Source organism: Quercus suber, unplaced genomic scaffold, assembly GCF_002906115.3.
Source record: "Quercus suber isolate HL8 unplaced genomic scaffold, Cork oak 2.0 scaffold_96, whole genome shotgun sequence".
Lineage (NCBI taxonomy): Eukaryota > Viridiplantae > Streptophyta > Magnoliopsida > Fagales > Fagaceae > Quercus > Quercus suber.
In genome coordinates this window covers 1066436-1086080 of record NW_027069561.1, presented here as the reverse complement: position 1 = coordinate 1086080, position 19645 = coordinate 1066436, and the positions used below count along the sequence as shown (strand labels likewise).

Below are 19645 nucleotides of genomic sequence, written 5' to 3'. Positions count from 1 at the left end.
TATATATATATATATATATATAATTAATAAGAAACTATTGTATATTTTAGAAATATGTGGTTTAAAAAATGTGTAAACTAATACTATGTATAATTTGAATATCTTCTCAAAAAAATATATACTTTAAATTATATAATTGTAACTGTTTTTAATTGTATCTGTGCATATACCCGGGTTACACACTAGTTTAAACTAAAATTTGAAATTGAAATATCTTCTTTTGAATATTTTTACCCAAAATGAGAAATACATTTCAATGCTGAAAATAGTCAAAATACCTGAAGAACCTGAAGAGATGGAAGGGTTAGGCCTAGCATGGGCTTGGACTTGAAAATTGAAAGGCAAAAAGCCAATAGGGCTAACCAAATCCTATATTCAAGGGTCAACAATGGGCTGGGATGAAAAGGAATATCCCGGCCCATGGTCCAACCATGGACAATACCCAACGGGCCTTTAGTGGGCTGAACGAGTGGGCTGTGTGCTTTTTGGTTGCATTTGTAATGTTCGTGAAAAAAGTCATAGGAATAACTTCTGTATCATCTACATCTACGCTAATTAAGGTGTTTCTTTTGTTTGAATTTCTAAATGTTAGAAAGTCCTATAAATATATAGCTAATAATTGTTATAATATTGCATTTAGAGCATTCACATCAGTATGTGTATTTTACACATCTATTTTTACACTAAAAACCTATTTTTTCTATTTTACACATTCACTTCTATAAAACACCCATATCAGTTCATTTATTTTACAAGATTTTTTTAATAAAATATTCATCCTTCCCAATTTTTTTATTATTTCTCTCAACTACCTATTTACATACGCGTTCTCTCTCTCTCTCTCTCTCTCTCTCTCTACCCATTTTTCTGATCTGTTGCTATCTCTCTCTACTCATCTCTCTCTTTATCTCCATCTCAGATCTCCACAGCTTCACTCCTTAAACAACAAGACCCAATCTCCAAACAAAACCGGTCAGATCTCCACAGCTTCACTCCTTAAACAACAAGACCCAATCTCCAAACAAAACCCATCTCTATACCCAGTTAGATCTCCAGCAAGCACCGATCGGTCATCTCTCTCTTTATCTCCATCTCTATACCGGTCAGATCTCCATAGACAACTTCACTTCTCAAACAAGACCCAATCTCCAAACAAAACCCAACTCTATACCCGGTCAGATCTCCAGCAAGCACTGATCAGATCTTCGAGCACCGATCTCCAGCAAGACCCACTCCCTCTTGGTCAAGCATCGATCAAGCAACTGTAGTGCAAGCACCGATCAAGCAACTGTAGCATGGGTTTGTCTGTGTGGGTTTGTTTGTGTGTGGGTGTGTTTGTGTATTGATTTGTCTATGTGGATGTGTTTGTGTGTGGGTGTATTTATGTTTGTGTGCATCTGAGGAGAAGAAGATGAGGAGTTGAGGTAGTTGTGCACGGAGAGAAGAGAGAAAAATTGGTGCGAACTGATATTAATAAAATAATAAATACATGAGCTACAGTAATCGTGTATATATACACGGTTATTGTAGCTCATGGATAAATATACATGATTATACAAGATTTTGGAAGCACTGATGTGGAGCAATTTTGAGACAAAATGTGTAAAAATTGTAGTTTTTTATATTATACATGATTTTCCATCCACTGATGTGGATGCTTTTAGTTAGTTAGACATTTAGTCAGTTAGTTAGTTAGTTACAATTCCAAGTTAGTTACTTAGTTAGATAGTTACAATTTCAAGCATGATAGTTGATTAGTTGGTTAGTTATAATCCTAAACATGTTAATCACATTTAGTGTCTATTTGGGATCTACTTAATTTGTTGAAACTGAAAACTTTTTGCTGAAAATACTGTAGATAAAAGTAAAAGTTAGCTAAAGTAGTATAGTGGGATCCATGAATAGTAGCAAAAATAAGGTAAATAGTAAAATAAATTGGCAAAAATTAGCTTATTTTTGCTACTATTTATAAGTCTTGTTGCACTTTTTGATACTATTCATAGGTCACACTGTACTATTTTAGCTAAATTTTACCTTTATCTACGGTACTTTCAGCAAAATAAGCGGATCGCAAATGGACACTTAATACATATTGGAATTATTAATATACATGAAGAATAATATAACCATTAGGATAAGGCCATGTAAGACAATAGATAGGGGCAACTTTACATTGACGCTAGGGTAGTTATAGCAACAAACTTTGTTGTAGATTAAGCTACAACTTCATTTAATATTTTTTTTAATTGAATGTGAATTTTGACAAATAAAATCCACCGTTGAATTACATTCTCTTATTATATCATCTATGCTTGCAAAAAATCAATAAAATCAAAGATTAATAGCTATGTCATCAATTAGACATTTAAATTTTAAGTTTTTGTAGTCTAAAATTATACATAAAAAATAATTTTATGGATCGAATAGTAAATAATATCCAATTGGCATAAAATTTGGCATGTATTTAAAGAATATAAAGAAAATACAATTCAACTGTTAAATTTTTAAAATATGTAGTGATGTTAAATTTATTTAGTGAGAGTTGTAGCCTTAAACTACAACTAAGTTTTTAGCCAAACTTTGGTTCCCTTAACAATATATGTGGCCTTTACAAACAAAAAGAAAAAGCCTAAGAAAATTTTTATTGAACTAAAATTTTGAAAGATATCTAACTTATAACATTGATAATAAGACTATCATGCAACAATTTCAAAATAAGAAAATTTGTAGAAGAAAATTGTAAGATCTTATGTATTTGCATGTTTTTTTTTTTTTTGGTCAATATATGAAATTCTATTTTTATTATATTTTGTATAATTTAAGTTTCATAATGACGACTCTAGAAAAAAATCTTTAGAGCCACCACTGCCAATAGAATAGTTTTGTGGTTCTATAAATACCTATTTATAATCACATTTTCATTCATATTGAAGAATAAATCAATTGATTGCTTAGCGTATTTCCTCTCGGTCTTAATATTTTTGGGTGACTACTTCAAACTAAGTCAATTTCCATAAATTTCCCTACAATTCCCATCCATCCCCTTTAAAGTACCCTCAAATCCAACCATTCAAAATATTTAAATAATAAGGTTAGATATGTAAAATACTAAAATTACTAATTTAAAAAATTCTAAATTTTAGGTAAATTTAAAAATAAATAAAAAAACAGTTTTATTTTTATTTTTATTTTTACTATGTTTCTTTGCCAAAACTGATATTCTTTTAACTACATGGGATAAATTAATAAAACAAAACTACATAGAAATATAGGATAAGAATAAGGATACTTAAAAAAAATAATAATTAACATGGTTTTTTTTAATAGGAACCTGGTTTTTTTTTTTTGGTTAGAAAATTGAAATGAACTTTTTTTTTCTTCTTTTAGGATAAATATAGGTTTATTTAAAAAACGCATGTTTACGTCTTTTAAAAAAAAAAAAATCTTTTTCATGTTGTTTTTTTATTACTTATTTATCTATCTATATTTATCCTGCATTCCTACTCACTTAGGATAAATATGTAAAATTGTGTTACATTTTAAAATCCAAAACTTTTTAAAATCCCACTAACTTGCATTTCTTACCCACATACTTTTTCTATGTTAAACAAATATATATATATATATATATATAACTACATATCAATTATCATGTAGGTGTTATTTTCAAAACTTCCCTACAATTAACGTTACTCTTACAATTGGTTTATTCTATATTAACCTTCTCCTCATTATGAATAATTATTTTTCTCATTTTGTAAGAGTAACAAGTTATTTTATGACATTAAAACACTTATAATGATATTTTATTGCTTAGGATAAAATCAAATTTTTTCCTTGAGGGGCTCTATGTGACTTGCGCACAAATCGGTTCATATAATGACCCCAATAGGCCACGAAAAACTGGACCCAGTCCAACCATGAAGAGGCCTATCACGGTTAAGGAACTTGAGCTTCTTAGAAAGAGTTTCTTACATTAGGAGGTTCACACCAGGACCAACTTTGGTCACTAGTGGACTATCCAAATTGTTGAAAAAAAAAAGAAGGGGAAATGCTTTCATGTGGGGAGTTAAGCAACAAAATTCCTTTCATGTAACTTCGACGGATCATAGGTCATTTATAGGCACCAATCTGTGGCAAAACCACTATTGTTGTATATGAGATGTTGTTTTTAGGCATACAGAGCATTAAAGGACACCGAAACAAGGTATCCCAACATAGAAATGGCGTGTCTGGCGGTCATGTACCTCAACAATTGAAGCATTACTTTTCAGCCCACCAAATCCTATTGGTGATGAGCTCCCATCCAATAAAAGCCCTCCTCCATCAGCCCTTGATGCCTTGAAGAGTGACCCAGTGACTAATATTAAATTCCTAATACAACATAGGTTTGAGGATCCCCAAAGTTGTCAAGAGCTAAGCCATAGCGGACTCATTGGCCCAGTTCCCTCAAGAAGAGGAATGCTCATTGAGTGAGGAGATCATTAGAAAAGTACCAGTAGTGGAGCTCCCTAGAAAGAAACGGACCACGAGGTTTGTTAAATTAGCCTCTAACATGCATGCCTAGAGGAAGCTTTCCTCTTCCAAGATCCTTGTAAGAGGAGCCCCCACCTAAAGAAAGCACCATGACATAATTATTTTGGTTAAACTCTCCCAAGCCACCAGTTCACCAATGAGAGCAACCTTGGATGGACCATAAAAAAAAGAGTGTTTCTACGAAGGACTTGTTCACAGCCAAGGGAAGATATTTTAGAAGTCCCTTGGAGAAGGAAACAAATCCTTAAACTCTTGAAGAAAAGAAAAGAAATCAATTCAGTGACCCCACTAGAGAATGAGGGTTACAAAGGAACCTTTCTGAAGATTGAAGAATTCAATGGCCCAATAATGGGTACAGATTATAGATATGTCCCAGTACTGGGAACAAACCACACATGGCGCAAAACTTGGTCAAGAACAAATTTTTAAAATGACATGGCCCAAGACATGGAACAGAGCAAATCTTCCAAGTACCTGGCATAGGACATTGGACTAGAACAAGTTTTCCAAGTGCATAGCCTAGGACTTGGAACAAAGCAAATCTTCTAAGTACCTGGCCTAGGACATTGGACCAGAACAAATTTTCCAAGTGCATGGCCCAGGACATGGAACAGTGCAAATCTTCCAAGTACCTGGCCTAAAACATTGGACTAAAACAAATTTTCCAAGTGACATGGCCCTGGACTTTGAAAAGAGCAAAGCTTCCAAGTATTTGGCCCAGTACATTGGACGAGAACTAATTTTCAAAGTGCATGGCTCAAGACTTGGAACAAAGCAAATCTTCCAAGTACCTGGCCCAAGACTTGTCCCAGAATAAATTTTCTAAGTACATGGCCTAGAAGTTGGCTAAGAGCAAAAGTTTCCAAGTACGATCGAGAAACTAGTCAAGAGCAAAAGTTTATGGGCACAAGCTGTAGCATGTCCTAGCAATGGGCGCAGATTATAAGCGTGTCCTAGTAATGGGTACAAATCTTGATCACATACCAGTAATGGGTACAAGCCTCAGCATGTCCTAGCAATGGATGCAGATTATAAGCATGTCCCAATAATGAGTACAAACCTTGAGCATGTACCAGTAATGGGTACAAGCCTTAGCATGCCCCGGCAATGGGCACAAACTATAAGTATGTCCCAATAATGGAAACAATCCTTAAGCATGTACCAATAATGGGTACAAGCCACAACACGTCCTAGCAATGGGTGTAGATTATAAGCATGTCCTAGTAATGGGTACAAGCCGCAACACATCCTAGCAATGGGCGCAGATTATGAGCATATCCCAGTAATGGGTACAAACCTTAAGTACGTACCAATAATGGGAACAAGCTGTAGGATGTCCCAACAATGGGTGAAAGTTGAGCAAGGCCCAATGAGGGGTGCAAAGAAAAAGAGCCTTGAGTGGATATGAAAACCCAAAAGTGGGTGTATAAAATGTACAAGATTGACCTCCTTGAAAGGAATCGGTTCAATGGAACCTAAGGAAATCATCTCAAGATTTATGTGGAAGCAAGGAAGGAATAACTTAAAAATATTCTAAGAGTACATCACTCGAAGCCACAAAGGCATGGATGGTTTTGCAAATCTCTACAAAATGAGATTAGTCAATGACATTGCAAACCAGCTAGCAACATTTCTCTCCTCTTACAAGGTGCAAAATTTGCCAAAGGCTTGGAGGTACTTCAATTCAACAAAAGAAAGGTACCATTTTGGTAAGCCCACTCATTAATACCATGTTTGAATATATCAAAACATTGCAAAATGTTGTGCAAGAGGTATCACCCATGCACTAGTACTTTATTCATGTGGATTGAAATGAAAATCCTAATATTTTGGTCTTCTTACATGACCAGTTATCAAAAAATCAAAATTTGGAATTCTTACATGGTTGAGATCCTCGCATGGTTTCATATACATGAAGTAATCCATACTACCATGATTTATTTGACAATTGGCTTTTCCAGTGCATACACTAGGGGCTAAAATAAGATTAAAAATGTTCTTTAGATATAGCTTTCACTTGAAAAAAATTGAGAAGTCTGGTGGAAAATTTACTTTACATAAGTTTAGCGATTATTATTTTCTTTGGCTCATGAACTATATGGTATGTAGCAATTCAACAACAATATAATTGGTGGCATGACATATGTGTAATTTTTTGCAATTTGAAATACTACTATCTCTCACCATATGGAAAAAGAATAAGGTAAAGATCAAGAACATCCATTAGAAGTGCAAGATACTTGGCTAAAGCAAGGCGTGGGAATATTCTTAAGCCTCCTAAGCCATGTCCTTAGGGAATTTTCTAATCTCTTAACATATTTTGAGAAGAGTAGCTAGCCTTGATTTGGACTCTAAATTAGAATGTTTATATGATTCAATGATTTATAATATCATGGTCCCATCGGTAAGTCACTATCCATGGACTAAAAATCTCATGTGGCAAACATCTTGGTGTTATTCACCCTAACCATAGCAAGCATGTACTACAATGCATAGAATATCTTTGGCAAAGTTCATGGAGGCTTCCCTCACTCAACCTATTTTGTAAATAAAGCAAAATCTTGTTGACAAAACAATGTTATCTTATATTGAGATTTAATATGCATTCAACATGATTTTTGTATGCTACTTTCAAAAAAGCATATCCTAGAATTGCTAGCAAACATTAGTATGCTACTTTCAAATGTAATACCAATATAATTTGGCTATATATGCATACTTTATTGTCGGTTAGACAAATTTGATTTGTTTCATGAGAAAATCCAATACCAATCTATAGCTTAATACTGACACAAAGGTGAATTCTAATTTTTGGCAACATTAACATTCCTTTCATGAAGGAAGTGTAGCAATTCCTTTGGAGTTTCTCTCAAGAATTATTTGGTCTACACATTGGTTCTACAAATCAAGAAAGTGTCCAAGTACAATTTATTTTCTTGTGCGTGGGCTACAAGTAACCCACGAGCTCGGGGGGCTAATATTGAGGACCAAAATTTGACAAGAAAACCCATTCCATGAAAAGCAAAAAAAGACCATGTGACACAATAATATCACAATTTAACCTCTAAGTTTTAATTGAACTAAAAGCAACCAAAACACCAAAAATACTAGAAATCCTTACCAAATATATGCATCATACAGAAAACCGAATATCTAAATTGACACATAATATGAAAAAATCAGCCTAAACGCATTACAATGCTACATCAATAAAAATGTATACATAAAATATAAACAAAATATTTAAGATGAACTTAATATTTTGTCAACTGTTAAGGACCAAAATTTAACAAGAAAGCTTATTCCATGAAAAGCAAAGAAATAGCATGGGCCTTGACAAAAGAAGGCCCAATTCGTGAAGTTAAGAAGGACCATGAAGGCCCAAAGACCTAAAAGAAAGAAAAAGAAAGAAGAAAGTTATTAAAAAAAAAAAAAAAAAGGACCTAAACTTGGACCATGAGGGGGATCCCCATCCTCCAAGAAGCGAATCCTTTGAGGGAAAGCTTAGAAGATCCTGAGAAGGATGTGGGCAACCCAGAAGATAGAACAAACCACTCACAGGTATCCTTAAAAGAATGAAAGATTCATTAGATGTCCTGTCAAAATCAAGAGGTGGAAAGAAGTGAAAGAGATGAGTGGTATCCTTCGATTTAGTATTTGACGTAGGACTGAGGGATCTCAGTCAACGCAGAGGACATGCAACAAAGGGAAGGATGGTCAGAGGCTTTCCAAGCTCAGCCATTGCAAGGAGGAATCTATGTCATTTATGGAAAAAGGCCAAACCAAGAAGAGTCGACATCAAGGCCCTAGGACCTTGATGTGTCCTTTTAAAGCCTTAAGAAGAGGACCTTGGCTGACACATGGGAAAGCCAAGGTGTATGTTCAAATTCCCAACAAAAGTCATTAAAAATCCAACAAAACCAGGTATCATTTTTGTAACCTATGGTCCAAACCCATGGGATCCTGAGTTGGTAGTAAGGAAGAAGTGGTTTGGTTAGTAAGGGGGTAATTTATGGTGAAAGGAGGATCCTGAAGTTTTCCCTTGGTTAATGTATTTGCTTGGAATGCATGAATTAGTGGAAAACTCAATTCCTTCATGTGCATGACATCTCCCCACAATTTCCTCTCAATTGTCATTTTCAATCAAAACTGTCACCCATTTTCAAGAAGACATCTTCCATTTGTAGCTAAAGCTAAATACTCCTTTTGAGTTATAATTGCCAAATGAAACTAAACCTCTGCCCAATGCACTCTTTCAGATTCCTGTTAGAGGACATGGTTTTACCGAACAAACTAAAGACATCTTCGCCTAGGGTACCAAACCATGTGAACACCAAAGCATAACAAAGTTTGAGAGTTTGGGGAAAAAGGGGGGAGTTCTAGAGATTCAAACTGATAATTCTAAGAATTCTAAGAGTTCAGAAAGGGAGTGGGGAGAAAGAAAGAATAAAATAAGAGGGCCAAGGAAGAGGACTTCATCCCGTATCCTTGAAACCCTTCAAAATATCACTTAGACTCTAAAGAAACATGTACAAAAACATGCACACATCAAATATCACTATTTCCCGCAAAATCCTCCTCACCTGACTATCTTGGAAGGAAATGTCCAATTGGAAAGAGTGTTGTATAGGTTGTTTTTTCCTATTTGTTTTGTTTCAGACCAGGCCAGGTGATCCCTTTCTCTATAGAGGATTCGAATCAAGGGTCCAGTAAACCAATTTTTTCTCTATGCATTTATTTGATAACCTAAGGAACCAATAATTATTTGATAACATTTGTATTGTATAGTTCTTATGCAGGACCTACAAAGGTAGAGGGAAAGGATAAAATCTAGTAAACATGGAGGAAGATCCTGTGACCAGGGAACTAGCATTTTGGGTTCCTAGATTAAAAGGCCTCATGGTTCAAGGAACCAATGTTTTGGGTTTCATGGATTAAAGACCTAGTACCCCTAGGAACCACAACATTATGCTTGGGGAACCACAAACCCACATCCTAGGAACTGTTGGTGGAGGAACCACTACAACATCATGGTAGAACCAAGTGAAGGAACTCTTTTTAAATGTTCACACAACAAAAGATAAGCCCTAAATATTCTATATTAACCTTTTCCTCATTATAAACAATATAAATAATTATTTTACTCATTTTGTAAGAGTAACAAGTTATTTTACGACATTAAAACACTTACAATGATATTTTATTGCTTAGGAGGAAATCATATTTTTGCCTTGAGGAGCTCTATGTAACTTGCGCACAAACCGGTTCATATAATGACCATAATTGGCCGCTGAGAACTGAACCCAATCCAACCAACAATCATGAAATTTGTATAAAGTAGAACATCAAATTATACCAATTCATCCAAGATTTACTATGTAAAGCCAAACACTCTTAATCTAATCTATATCTAAATATATCTAAAAGCTGGAGCATAGCAATGCATTTATTGTTGCTACGCTCCAGTTGAGCCACATCATCGCCATGTCACAGTTTTTTTTTTCCTTATTTTTTTTTTATTTTTATTTTTTGGGTTTCCACTTCATATATTCTCTTTAATCAATCCCATTCTCTCTCTCAACTCATCATCATCTTCCCATCAAACAAACGGCTAATGTTTATACTATTAATGAATTTATAATTGAATCCAAATTCCCTTAAATTCAGCAATCAATCATTCTCTCTCTTTGACTTATCATCTCCTTATCAAAAAAGGGCTTCTTTCCCCCATCAAAACATTTAATTGCCTCCCTTGGATTTAAAACCCACTGATTTAATTTTTTTATATATAGGTTTTGAATTGCTTACTTTTCATCCCATCAGTCACCAAATTACAACTAGAATTGGAAGGTCCATTTGAGGTCAGTTTTACTTTTTCTTCCCTTAAGCTTCTTTCTTTTTTCCGGCAATTTTTTATGATTTGTACTGGATTTTCTTTTCTAGGGTTGTAAATACCATGTTTATTTTTTCTTTTTTCCAATTTTCAATTGATAGTCTATCTCTTTGTATTCATGTTTACAATTTTTCTTTACATTATTATGTTTTACCCATTAAAATTGTTAGTGTCTAAGGAATTGGAATGCATTTTATTGATTTAGTACATGATTATTTGCCTCCCATTTGTTTATTTTATTTTCTGAATAGCTTTGTGAAAGGGGAAAAATATCTTGGAATGTCTTATGTGACTGAACGGACCTTAATGTGGTCCGCTTGCGCCCTAATGAACGGATCCATCATTTGCACGGGCCCCCAGTGGACGGACCTGATGTGAACGGGCCGGATACGGACGGGGTGAAGAATGGTGGGCTAGTCGTCCATGGGCCTGCTGAGCCCCTAATGGGGGATATTTTGACCCATTCTCATAAGGGCCCAAATAGAGTCCTTGCGCTAGTGGGACTCCGGAAATCTTATATACTTGGTAAAAATCTTCCGCATAAGGAGGAGACTTATTCATCACGTTTAGGATTCTACAAGAAGATTCTTATAAGGAAAAGACTTCCGCGCCAAGGAAGGGATGTCAACCTCAAGCCACTATAAAAGCCCCAATACCCTCACAAGCCAAGGTAGGCATAATCAACCCTCTCTAGCACTCTAGAGTTGTGAGCATTCTTTCTGACTTAACCTTTGGAGGGTGTTTGGCCGGCACCACATCGATGTCCTTCGATAGGTTTTCTCTTTTGTTTCGTGCAGGTTAATATACGAAGCGAGAGGAGCATCGTGCGATTCGTTGGTGAATTTTCTTGATTCATCACTTTGTAATTAAATACTACATAAATTTTTGCCACTTTTCTTTTAATCTCATCTAAATCTTTGCTAAATTTTAACTTCTTAGGATAACTTGGAATAGGAAACAAAATATTATGATTGATAGGTATGGACCATATGTTGTTCCTCTTTTTCTTTGTATTTGGGATTATAGCTTAGTTTAATATGGTTATTTTCATTAATTTTTTGACAAATTACGATGTAAAGGCTTGTATTGGATTTTCTTTTCCAGGGTTGTAAATGTCATGCTTCTTTTTTTTTTTTTTTTTCAATTGATATTCTATTTCTTTGTATTCACATTTGCAATTTTTTTACATAATTTTGTTTTACCCATTAAAATTGTTTGTGTTTAAAGAATTGGAATGTGTTTTAGTGATTTAGTACATGATCATTTGCCTCTCATTTTTTCTTTTAATCTCATCTAAATTGATGCTAATTTATAACTTCTTAGGACACCTTGGAAGAGGAAACAAAATATTATGATTGATAGGTATTGACGGTATGGTGTTCCTCTTTTTCTTTGTATTTCAGTACCATTTATCTTCTCAAAAAAAAAAAAAAAATCTTACAATTTATAACTATTGCATCCATTTTATGATTGTGGAGATGCATGCAATATTACTTTATGTTTCCATGGTAATACTAATGTCCATTACTTTGAAATTAAAAAATCTCTCAATTGAAGCATATACCTCGACGTGATCTCATTCTTAGGAAACCCTGCAACTTAATTCAAATCATGCTAACCAATATATATAATAAATAGAATGATTTTGTATAGTCCAACATGAATTAAATCATATTACCTTAGTAATTAGCTTAATTAAGCTTATCTAATTCTCAAGGAAAAAAAAAAAACCTTAAACTTATATCTTATATCTTATTGTTCAATTTGGCTATGATATGTTGCACTTTAATTCATCATACTCCTTAAATATTGAAAAATATAATAGAAATAATATAAGAAATAAAATAGATAAATACAACAGGAAATCAACTAGGCATTTCTTTTGTACTACAAATTTCACTATTATAATTCTTAAATAATATGTACTTAAATATTATATATATATATATAATTGGGATTTCAAGCCCCCATCATAATCATTCTCTCTCTTTGACTTATCATCTCCTTATCAAAAAAGGGCTTCTTTCCCCCATCAAAACATTCAATTGCCTCCCTTGGATTTAAAACCCATTGATTTAATTTTTTTATATATAGGTTTTGAATTGCTTACTTTCCATCCCATCAGTCACCAAATTACAACTAGAATTGGAAGGTCCATTTGAGGTCAGTTTTACTTTTTCTTCCCTTAAACTTCTTCCTTTTTTCCGGCAATTTTTTATAATTTGTATTGGATTTTCTTTTCTAGGGTTGTAAATACCATGTTTCTTTTTTCTTTTTTCCAATTTTCAATTGATAGTCTATCTCTTTGTATTCATGTTTACAATTTTTCCTTACATTATTATGTTTTACCCATTAAAATTGTTAGTGTCTAAGGAATTGGAATGCATTTTATTGATTTAGTACATGATTATTTGCCTCCCATTTGTTTATTTTATTTTCTGAATAGCTTTGTAATTAAATACTACATAAATTTTTGCTACTTTTCTTTTAATCTCATCTAAATCTATGCTAAATTTTAACTTCTTAGGATAACTTGGAATAGGAAACAAAATATTATGATTGATAGGTATGGACCATATGTTGTTCCTCTTTTTCTTTGTATTTGGGATTATAGCTTAGTTTAATATGGTTATTTTCATTAATTTTTTGACAAATTACGAAGTAAAGGTTTGTATTGGATTTTCTTTTCTAGGGTTGTAAATATCATGCTTCTTTTTTTTTTTTTTCAATTGATATTCTATTTCTTTGTATTCACATTTACAATTTTTTTACATAATTTTGTTTTACCCATTAAAATTGTTTGTGTTTAAAGAATTGGAATGTGTTTTAGTGATTTAGTACATGATCATTTGCCTCTCATTTTTTCTTTTAATCTCATCTAAATTGATGCTAATTTATAACTTCTTAGGACACCTTGGAAGAGGAAACAAAATATTATGATTGATAGGTATTGACGGTATGGTGTTCCTCTTTTTCTTTGTATTTCAGTACCATTTATCTTCTCAAAAAAAAAAAAAAAATCTTACAATTTATAACTATTGCATCCATTTTATGATTGTGGAGATGCATGCAATATTACTTTATGTTTCCATGGTAATACTAATGTCCATTACTTTGAAATTAAAAAATCTCTCAATTGAAGCATATACCTCGACGTGATCTCATTCTTAGGAAACCCTGCAACTTAATTCAAATCATGCTAACCAATATATATAATAAATAGAATGATTTTGTATAGTCCAACATGAATTAAATCATATTACCTTAGTAATTAGCTTAATTAAGCTTATCTAATTCTCAAGGAAAAAAAAAAAACCTTAAACTTATATCTTATATCTTATTGTTCAATTTGGCTATGATATGTTGCACTTTAATTCATCATACTCCTTAAATATTGAAAAATATAATAGAAATAATATAAGAAATAAAATAGATAAATACAACAGGAAATCAACTAGGCATTTCTTTTGTACTACAAATTTCACTATTATAATTCTTAAATAATATGTACTTAAATATTTGCTATTAGCTCTTTAGAAATACAATCACTTCTTTTTTTTGCCTTCCTATATATTTCTTCTATCTAATTGAGAAAAAAAAAATTCATAAAATTCTCATTTACGAAGGAAATAATTTTCTCCAATAAAATTTTTTGGGAAAAAAATAATGATTATAGAAAGTTTTAAATTTTCCGTAAACCTATATGGTTTCCCAAAATATAGAAAGTTTAGAAATTGTGTTCGGCTTCATTTTGCTAGGTTCTTTTTCATGATCATTGGTTTATATATTGTGAGTTGGGTTAAAGTTGCAGAACTAGGAGAGATCAAACAAGATACAATTGCACCATGAATATTTTAGAAAGCAAGAGTATTATTATACAAAAACAAATATGAACATATATAAACAATTATACCGTGATTACGTTTGCTTTCCCCTACCTCTTTTATGCTATTTATTGATTGACTAAGATTAGTACACATTTTTATTTTTTGGAGAAATGATCAACTACGCATTTAGCTTCCTTAGTTGTTCACATTTTTTAAATTGTATGGAAAGGAATAATAGAAATCAATATATGTTTTGGGGAGAAATTTTTTTGTAATAGTTGATTCTCATACATGAGTTTAGTGATTATCAATATCACTGGCCAGCCCATGGGTCATGGGCTATTTGATGACCCTTATAATATCAACCAAAGTACGAAGGCGTCCCTTAGGATGTGACTTGGTAAAGATATCTGCAAGTTGGTCTTTAAAGGAGACTGAGATCAGCTTGAGAGCACTATGGACAAGATGATAACAGATAAAATGACAATCGATCTCGATGTGTTTAGTCCGTTCATGGAAGATATCATTGTGAGCAATATGAATGACACTTTGGTTGTCACAATAAAGAGGAGTAGCAGAGGATGTAGACACATCTAAGTCTTTGAAAAGCCATCGTAGCCAAAGGAGCTCAGATGTGGTATCAGCGAGGGCACGATATTCTGCTTTAGTACTGGAGCAGGCCACATGAGTTTGTCTCTTGCTTCGCCAAGAAATCAGAGAAGAACTAAGAAGAAAGCAATAACTAGTGGTGGACCTGCGATCAGTGAGATTTCCTACCCAATCAACATCAGAAAATGCACGGAGAATAAGAGAAGACTAGCAGAGTAGAAAAGACCATAGAAGAGAGTGTCAATTAGGTATCGAAGAATGCGCAGAATAGCAGCATAGTGAGTCGATCGTGGAGCAGACAGATACTGGCTCACCTGGTGAACAGCATAGGAAATGTTTGGGCGAGTGACAGTGAGATAAACTAGGCTGCCAACCAAGGGTCTGTAAAGAGAGGGATTAGACAATGGTTTCCCTCTTGTGAGAGTCAGATGCGCATTAAGCTCAACTGGGGTGTCAACAGTCTTGCTATCAATGAGTCCAGCTCGAGACAAGAGTTCAGAGGCATACTTGGCTTGAGTAATATAAAGTCCATCTGTAGAATGAGTGATTTCAAGACCCAAAAAGTAGCTAAGATGTCCAAGATCTTTCATCTCAAACTGTTGACTAAGAAAATCCTTGAGTTCTTGAATGCCAATGAAGTTATCACTAGTTATGATCATATCATCCACATACAAAAGAAGTAAAATAGTGCATTTGTCAGTGCGATGAAGAAATAAGGCAGAATCATAATAACTGGCCATGTAACCCAAGCGAGAAATGGTAGAGTTGAATTTGGCAAACCAAACTCGTGGAGCTTGTTTAAGACCATAAAGTGCACGTCGAAGGTGACAAACCTTATTTAAGTCAACAGAGAGACCAGAAGGAGGTTGCATATACACTTCTTCACTTAAATCCTCATTAAGGAATGCATTTTTAACATACATCTAAAAAAGGTCCCATTTACTGGCAGCAGTAATAGCTAAGAGGGCATGAACAAATGAGATACGAGCAATCGGAGCAAAAGTCTCTTCATAATCAATCTCATACTCTTGTGTAAAACCTTTTGCAACAAGACGAGCTTTGTAGTTCTCAATGAACCCATCAGAGCGAGTCTTAATCTTGTAGATGAACTTACAACTAACCACAGATTTTCCAGGGGGGAGTGTCACCAAATCCCAAGTATGGTTTTTAGATAATGTATCAAGTTCCTCTTTCATTGTAATTTGCCATAAAGGGTCAGTGGACGCCTCACGATAGGTGTGAGGCTCGTGTAGTGTAGCAAGGGCAATGTAACAATGATAGTCAAGTAAATGTGCAGGAATAGATCTTACCCGTGTTAAGTAATGAGGTGGAATGTCTTGTACAAAATCTTCAGGTAGAGTAGAAGCAAGGGACCCATGCTCAGGGTTGGGGTTGGGTAGCTCCTCTTCAACCTATTCATCTTCCACCTGTTCATTAAAGGGTAAACTAGGAAATGGATTAGTGATATCTGGTGGTTGGACAGAAAAGTCTACAGGAGAATCATGAGCAACTACAGGAGGATCAGGAGTAGCTACAAAAGGAATATGTGCCTCATCTGGAAAAAGATCACTTAACAGAAAAGAAAATTCTAAAGCAAAACTTCTAGAATTTCTTTAACGTTAAGGGGAAGAGGGATCCTTGAATTTTGGGTTTTCTTCTCTATTTATAGAGGTGTTAGTTGCTTATAAAATAAGCTAGAGTTTCTTTAGAAGTCAGCAGACACGAGTTGGGTCAGGCCTTGTCCCTAAAAAATCGAATCTGATGAATTTTGACCTGACCAAAACGCATCTGAGTCGATTTCAAGATTTGTGCCAATTGGCAATGTTGAAGTGCCGATTGGCATTCTCAACAGTTTCACCCAATTTTGTTTTCTTGCACGTTTTGCACTCTATTTTAGGCATTTTTCTGAGTTGGGAACTATACCTGGACGTGTCTTGGACTCATATTTCTAATAAAATTCACCTTAATTTGATAATTAAATCTTTTAAAAAATTATCCCAAAGATAATTACCCTAAAAAAAACTTAATGCTTGTGGGGTGTGGGGGGCAAGGGCGGGGTTCAAGTTTCCGGGAGGGAGATTCACATATATATACACTTAGATTAGATTAGAGTAGAAATTATATCTTGTATAAAAAAAAAAAAATAAATAAAACACACATTATCAAATTATTCTTTTTATTCCCATGCAACCAGCCTTATTTTAATTAAAATAAACTACCAATCACAAAAATTCTTTTGATTAATTTTAATTGTCAACCAATCAAAATTAATTTCAATTAATTATGTGTGATCAACTCCACCCAAATGAATGCATGCAGACTGTGAAGACTTGATCTTGTGATATCTTTTAATCTAATGGTCCGATTTGGAAACCGGGCATATCGTCGCGATTTTATGATATGTGATGAATGATTTGATGCATGAAATGCAATCATGATTTTTGGGTACTCAGAATGATTATTTTGGTTATCTCCCATGGTTAAATTATGGGTGCAAAATTTAGTGTTTTTACCTAGTTTTGGGTTTTTCTCTCTGTAAACACTTTGTGGTGTATAGGTGTTTGTGTTGTTGATCGGCATTTGCTATTTTAATTGTGTATGCATGCATGTCTTAATTGGTTAATGACATTAACAACTGTTCTTAATTTTGTAATTAGTTTAAAATTAATATAATCCATAAAATCGGGGTCTAAAATGTGTTCTCTCAAGAATATATGCCAACGGCCCTTGGGTTTTTGGCCTTTTAGGATGTTAAATGGCCCTTGGTTTGGTGGCCCTCAATTGTGAGCCTAAAACTAGTGATTAATTCGGGATACTATTATTGAGAGAAAAATTATTATTCAAAAGATAAAATCAAATTCTTTTATTATTTATTATTTATTTTGTTTTGCCTTTTGTCTTATCACATGTGAGAGGGGGGGGGGGGGGGGGTTAGCCTTTTGTCTTATCACATGTGAGAGAGGGGGGGGGGGGGGTGTTTGAAGTTTTGAACCCATGCCACCAAAGCCACAAATCTATATTTTGTTTCTTAAAAGGTATTTACACTCGCTGGGTTTCTGTCATGGATCTGCAAATAGAAAGCAATCGTGTTTTGTTTATATAAAAATTAGAACTCTTTCTTTTTTTAAGTAGGATAAAATTTCAACCTTTACTTTATGATAATTGTTTTTATCATAATCATTCAGCTAAGACACTAAAATTAGACATGTAATTGAATTATGTCAGGTCTAGAACTGATAACATCTTATTACTTAAGACTTATTGAAAAATTGTTGAAGAAATATTATGACTTAGTAGTAATATAATTAAAGTACACGTTCTCAGCAAAAAAAATAAAAAAAGAGAGTAAAGTACACGTTTGCGGAGACCAGGGTTTAAGGAAACCAAGGACAACCAAGCCGTAACGGCATGGCAATATGGAATCTAAAAAAGAGTAAGTAAAAGTTGGAACTGAATACTGAAATTCCGATGGTCAATGGTCATAGCCCATTACGCAAGCACAAACGTGGTTGGTGAATGGTGATCCAATTAGTGTGCAATGACTCTGTCAACTGTAAAATATATTAGGATTACATTTACGTCATTTAGCTTTGATGCCAGGCTCAGCATCGATGCTATTAGGCTTATTAAAACACGGGCAATTTTCAACATGGCAATTTTAAAGTGCCTTTGTTTTTAGCTAGGTTTTAAGAAATGATACTAAACAATCGTGGTGCAAAATTTAATTAGGCCTTTTTTGGAAAGAGTGAATGGAATAGAATAGAAATGAATGAAAAGAATCATTTTAAAATATTCTTCTATTCCCTTGTTTGGGAGTTTTAATAAAGGTGATGGAAAGTCTATTCCATTGTTTAGAAGTTTAAATGAGAGGGAATGGAATGGGTAGGAAGGAACACTCATTCGTTTCTATTCTCTTAAAATCTCAAATTTTCATTCCCCCCGAAATTGAGAGAAATGAGAGGGAATGTAATTAGATTTAATGATTTTTTTACTAAAACTCCCAAAATACCTCTATATATTCAACTTTTTATTTTAAAATAGGGGTCTAATAGTAATATTGTCATAAAATGATTCCATTACATTCCCTTCATTCTGCTCCCAAACAAGATTACTTACATTCCATTCATTTTCATTCATTTCCATTCTTTTATTTTCATTCATTTCCATTCATTTATTTTAAAACATCCAATTAAAGTTACTTAATTTCATTCTATTCCATTCTTTTCCCTTACTTAAACATATTTCATTCCATTCTATTCTTTTCCATTCCCTTATAATCATTCCATTCCATGCAATTCCATTCCCTTCCCTTATGAATTCCCAAGCGGAGCCTAAGTGTTTGATCCTAGATTAGAGTTGGCATGTAATCAAAATTCAAAACTACATCTCAACTGTCACTTTTAGATCATAGTTTTTTTTTTTTGGAGAAGAAGATCTTAGTTAAGAGCCTATTGAGTAGGAGAATTTTTGTTTTTGCTTTCAAAACAATATGAAAACAATTTTCAACAAATTGAAATTGAAACTAGTTTTCAAATAATAATTTTTACATTATATGTGTTTGGCTCCCACTTTTAAAAACAATTTTTAAAATACTAAAAAAAAAATGATGTTGGGGAGACCATTTCTATTTTTGATTTTAAGAAAAAAAGTTAACAAAAAGTAACGTGTAGAATCGGTTAATTACCTTGTTTGTTGTTGATAATAATGATAAGGGGATAGAGTTCATGTATTTTTTATTTTTATTTTGGGATAATAATAAGTTTCAAATTTGGAGCATGTG

At 33.5% G+C, this 19645-nt stretch overlaps 1 protein-coding gene across 1 annotated transcript; it reads right to left on the bottom strand.

Annotated features, from left to right (window-relative positions):
* Positions 1–15029: 15029 nt before the first annotated feature.
* LOC136068036 (uncharacterized mitochondrial protein AtMg00810-like) lies at positions 15030–15605 on the bottom strand. The gene is made up of 2 exons (XM_065774656.1): positions 15240–15605; positions 15030–15179 (listed from the first exon to the last, which is right to left on the bottom strand). The coding sequence occupies exons 1-2, from the start codon at positions 15603–15605 to the stop codon at positions 15030–15032; spliced, it is 516 nt and encodes a 171-aa protein (XP_065630728.1).
* Positions 15606–19645: the final 4040 nt, after the last annotated feature.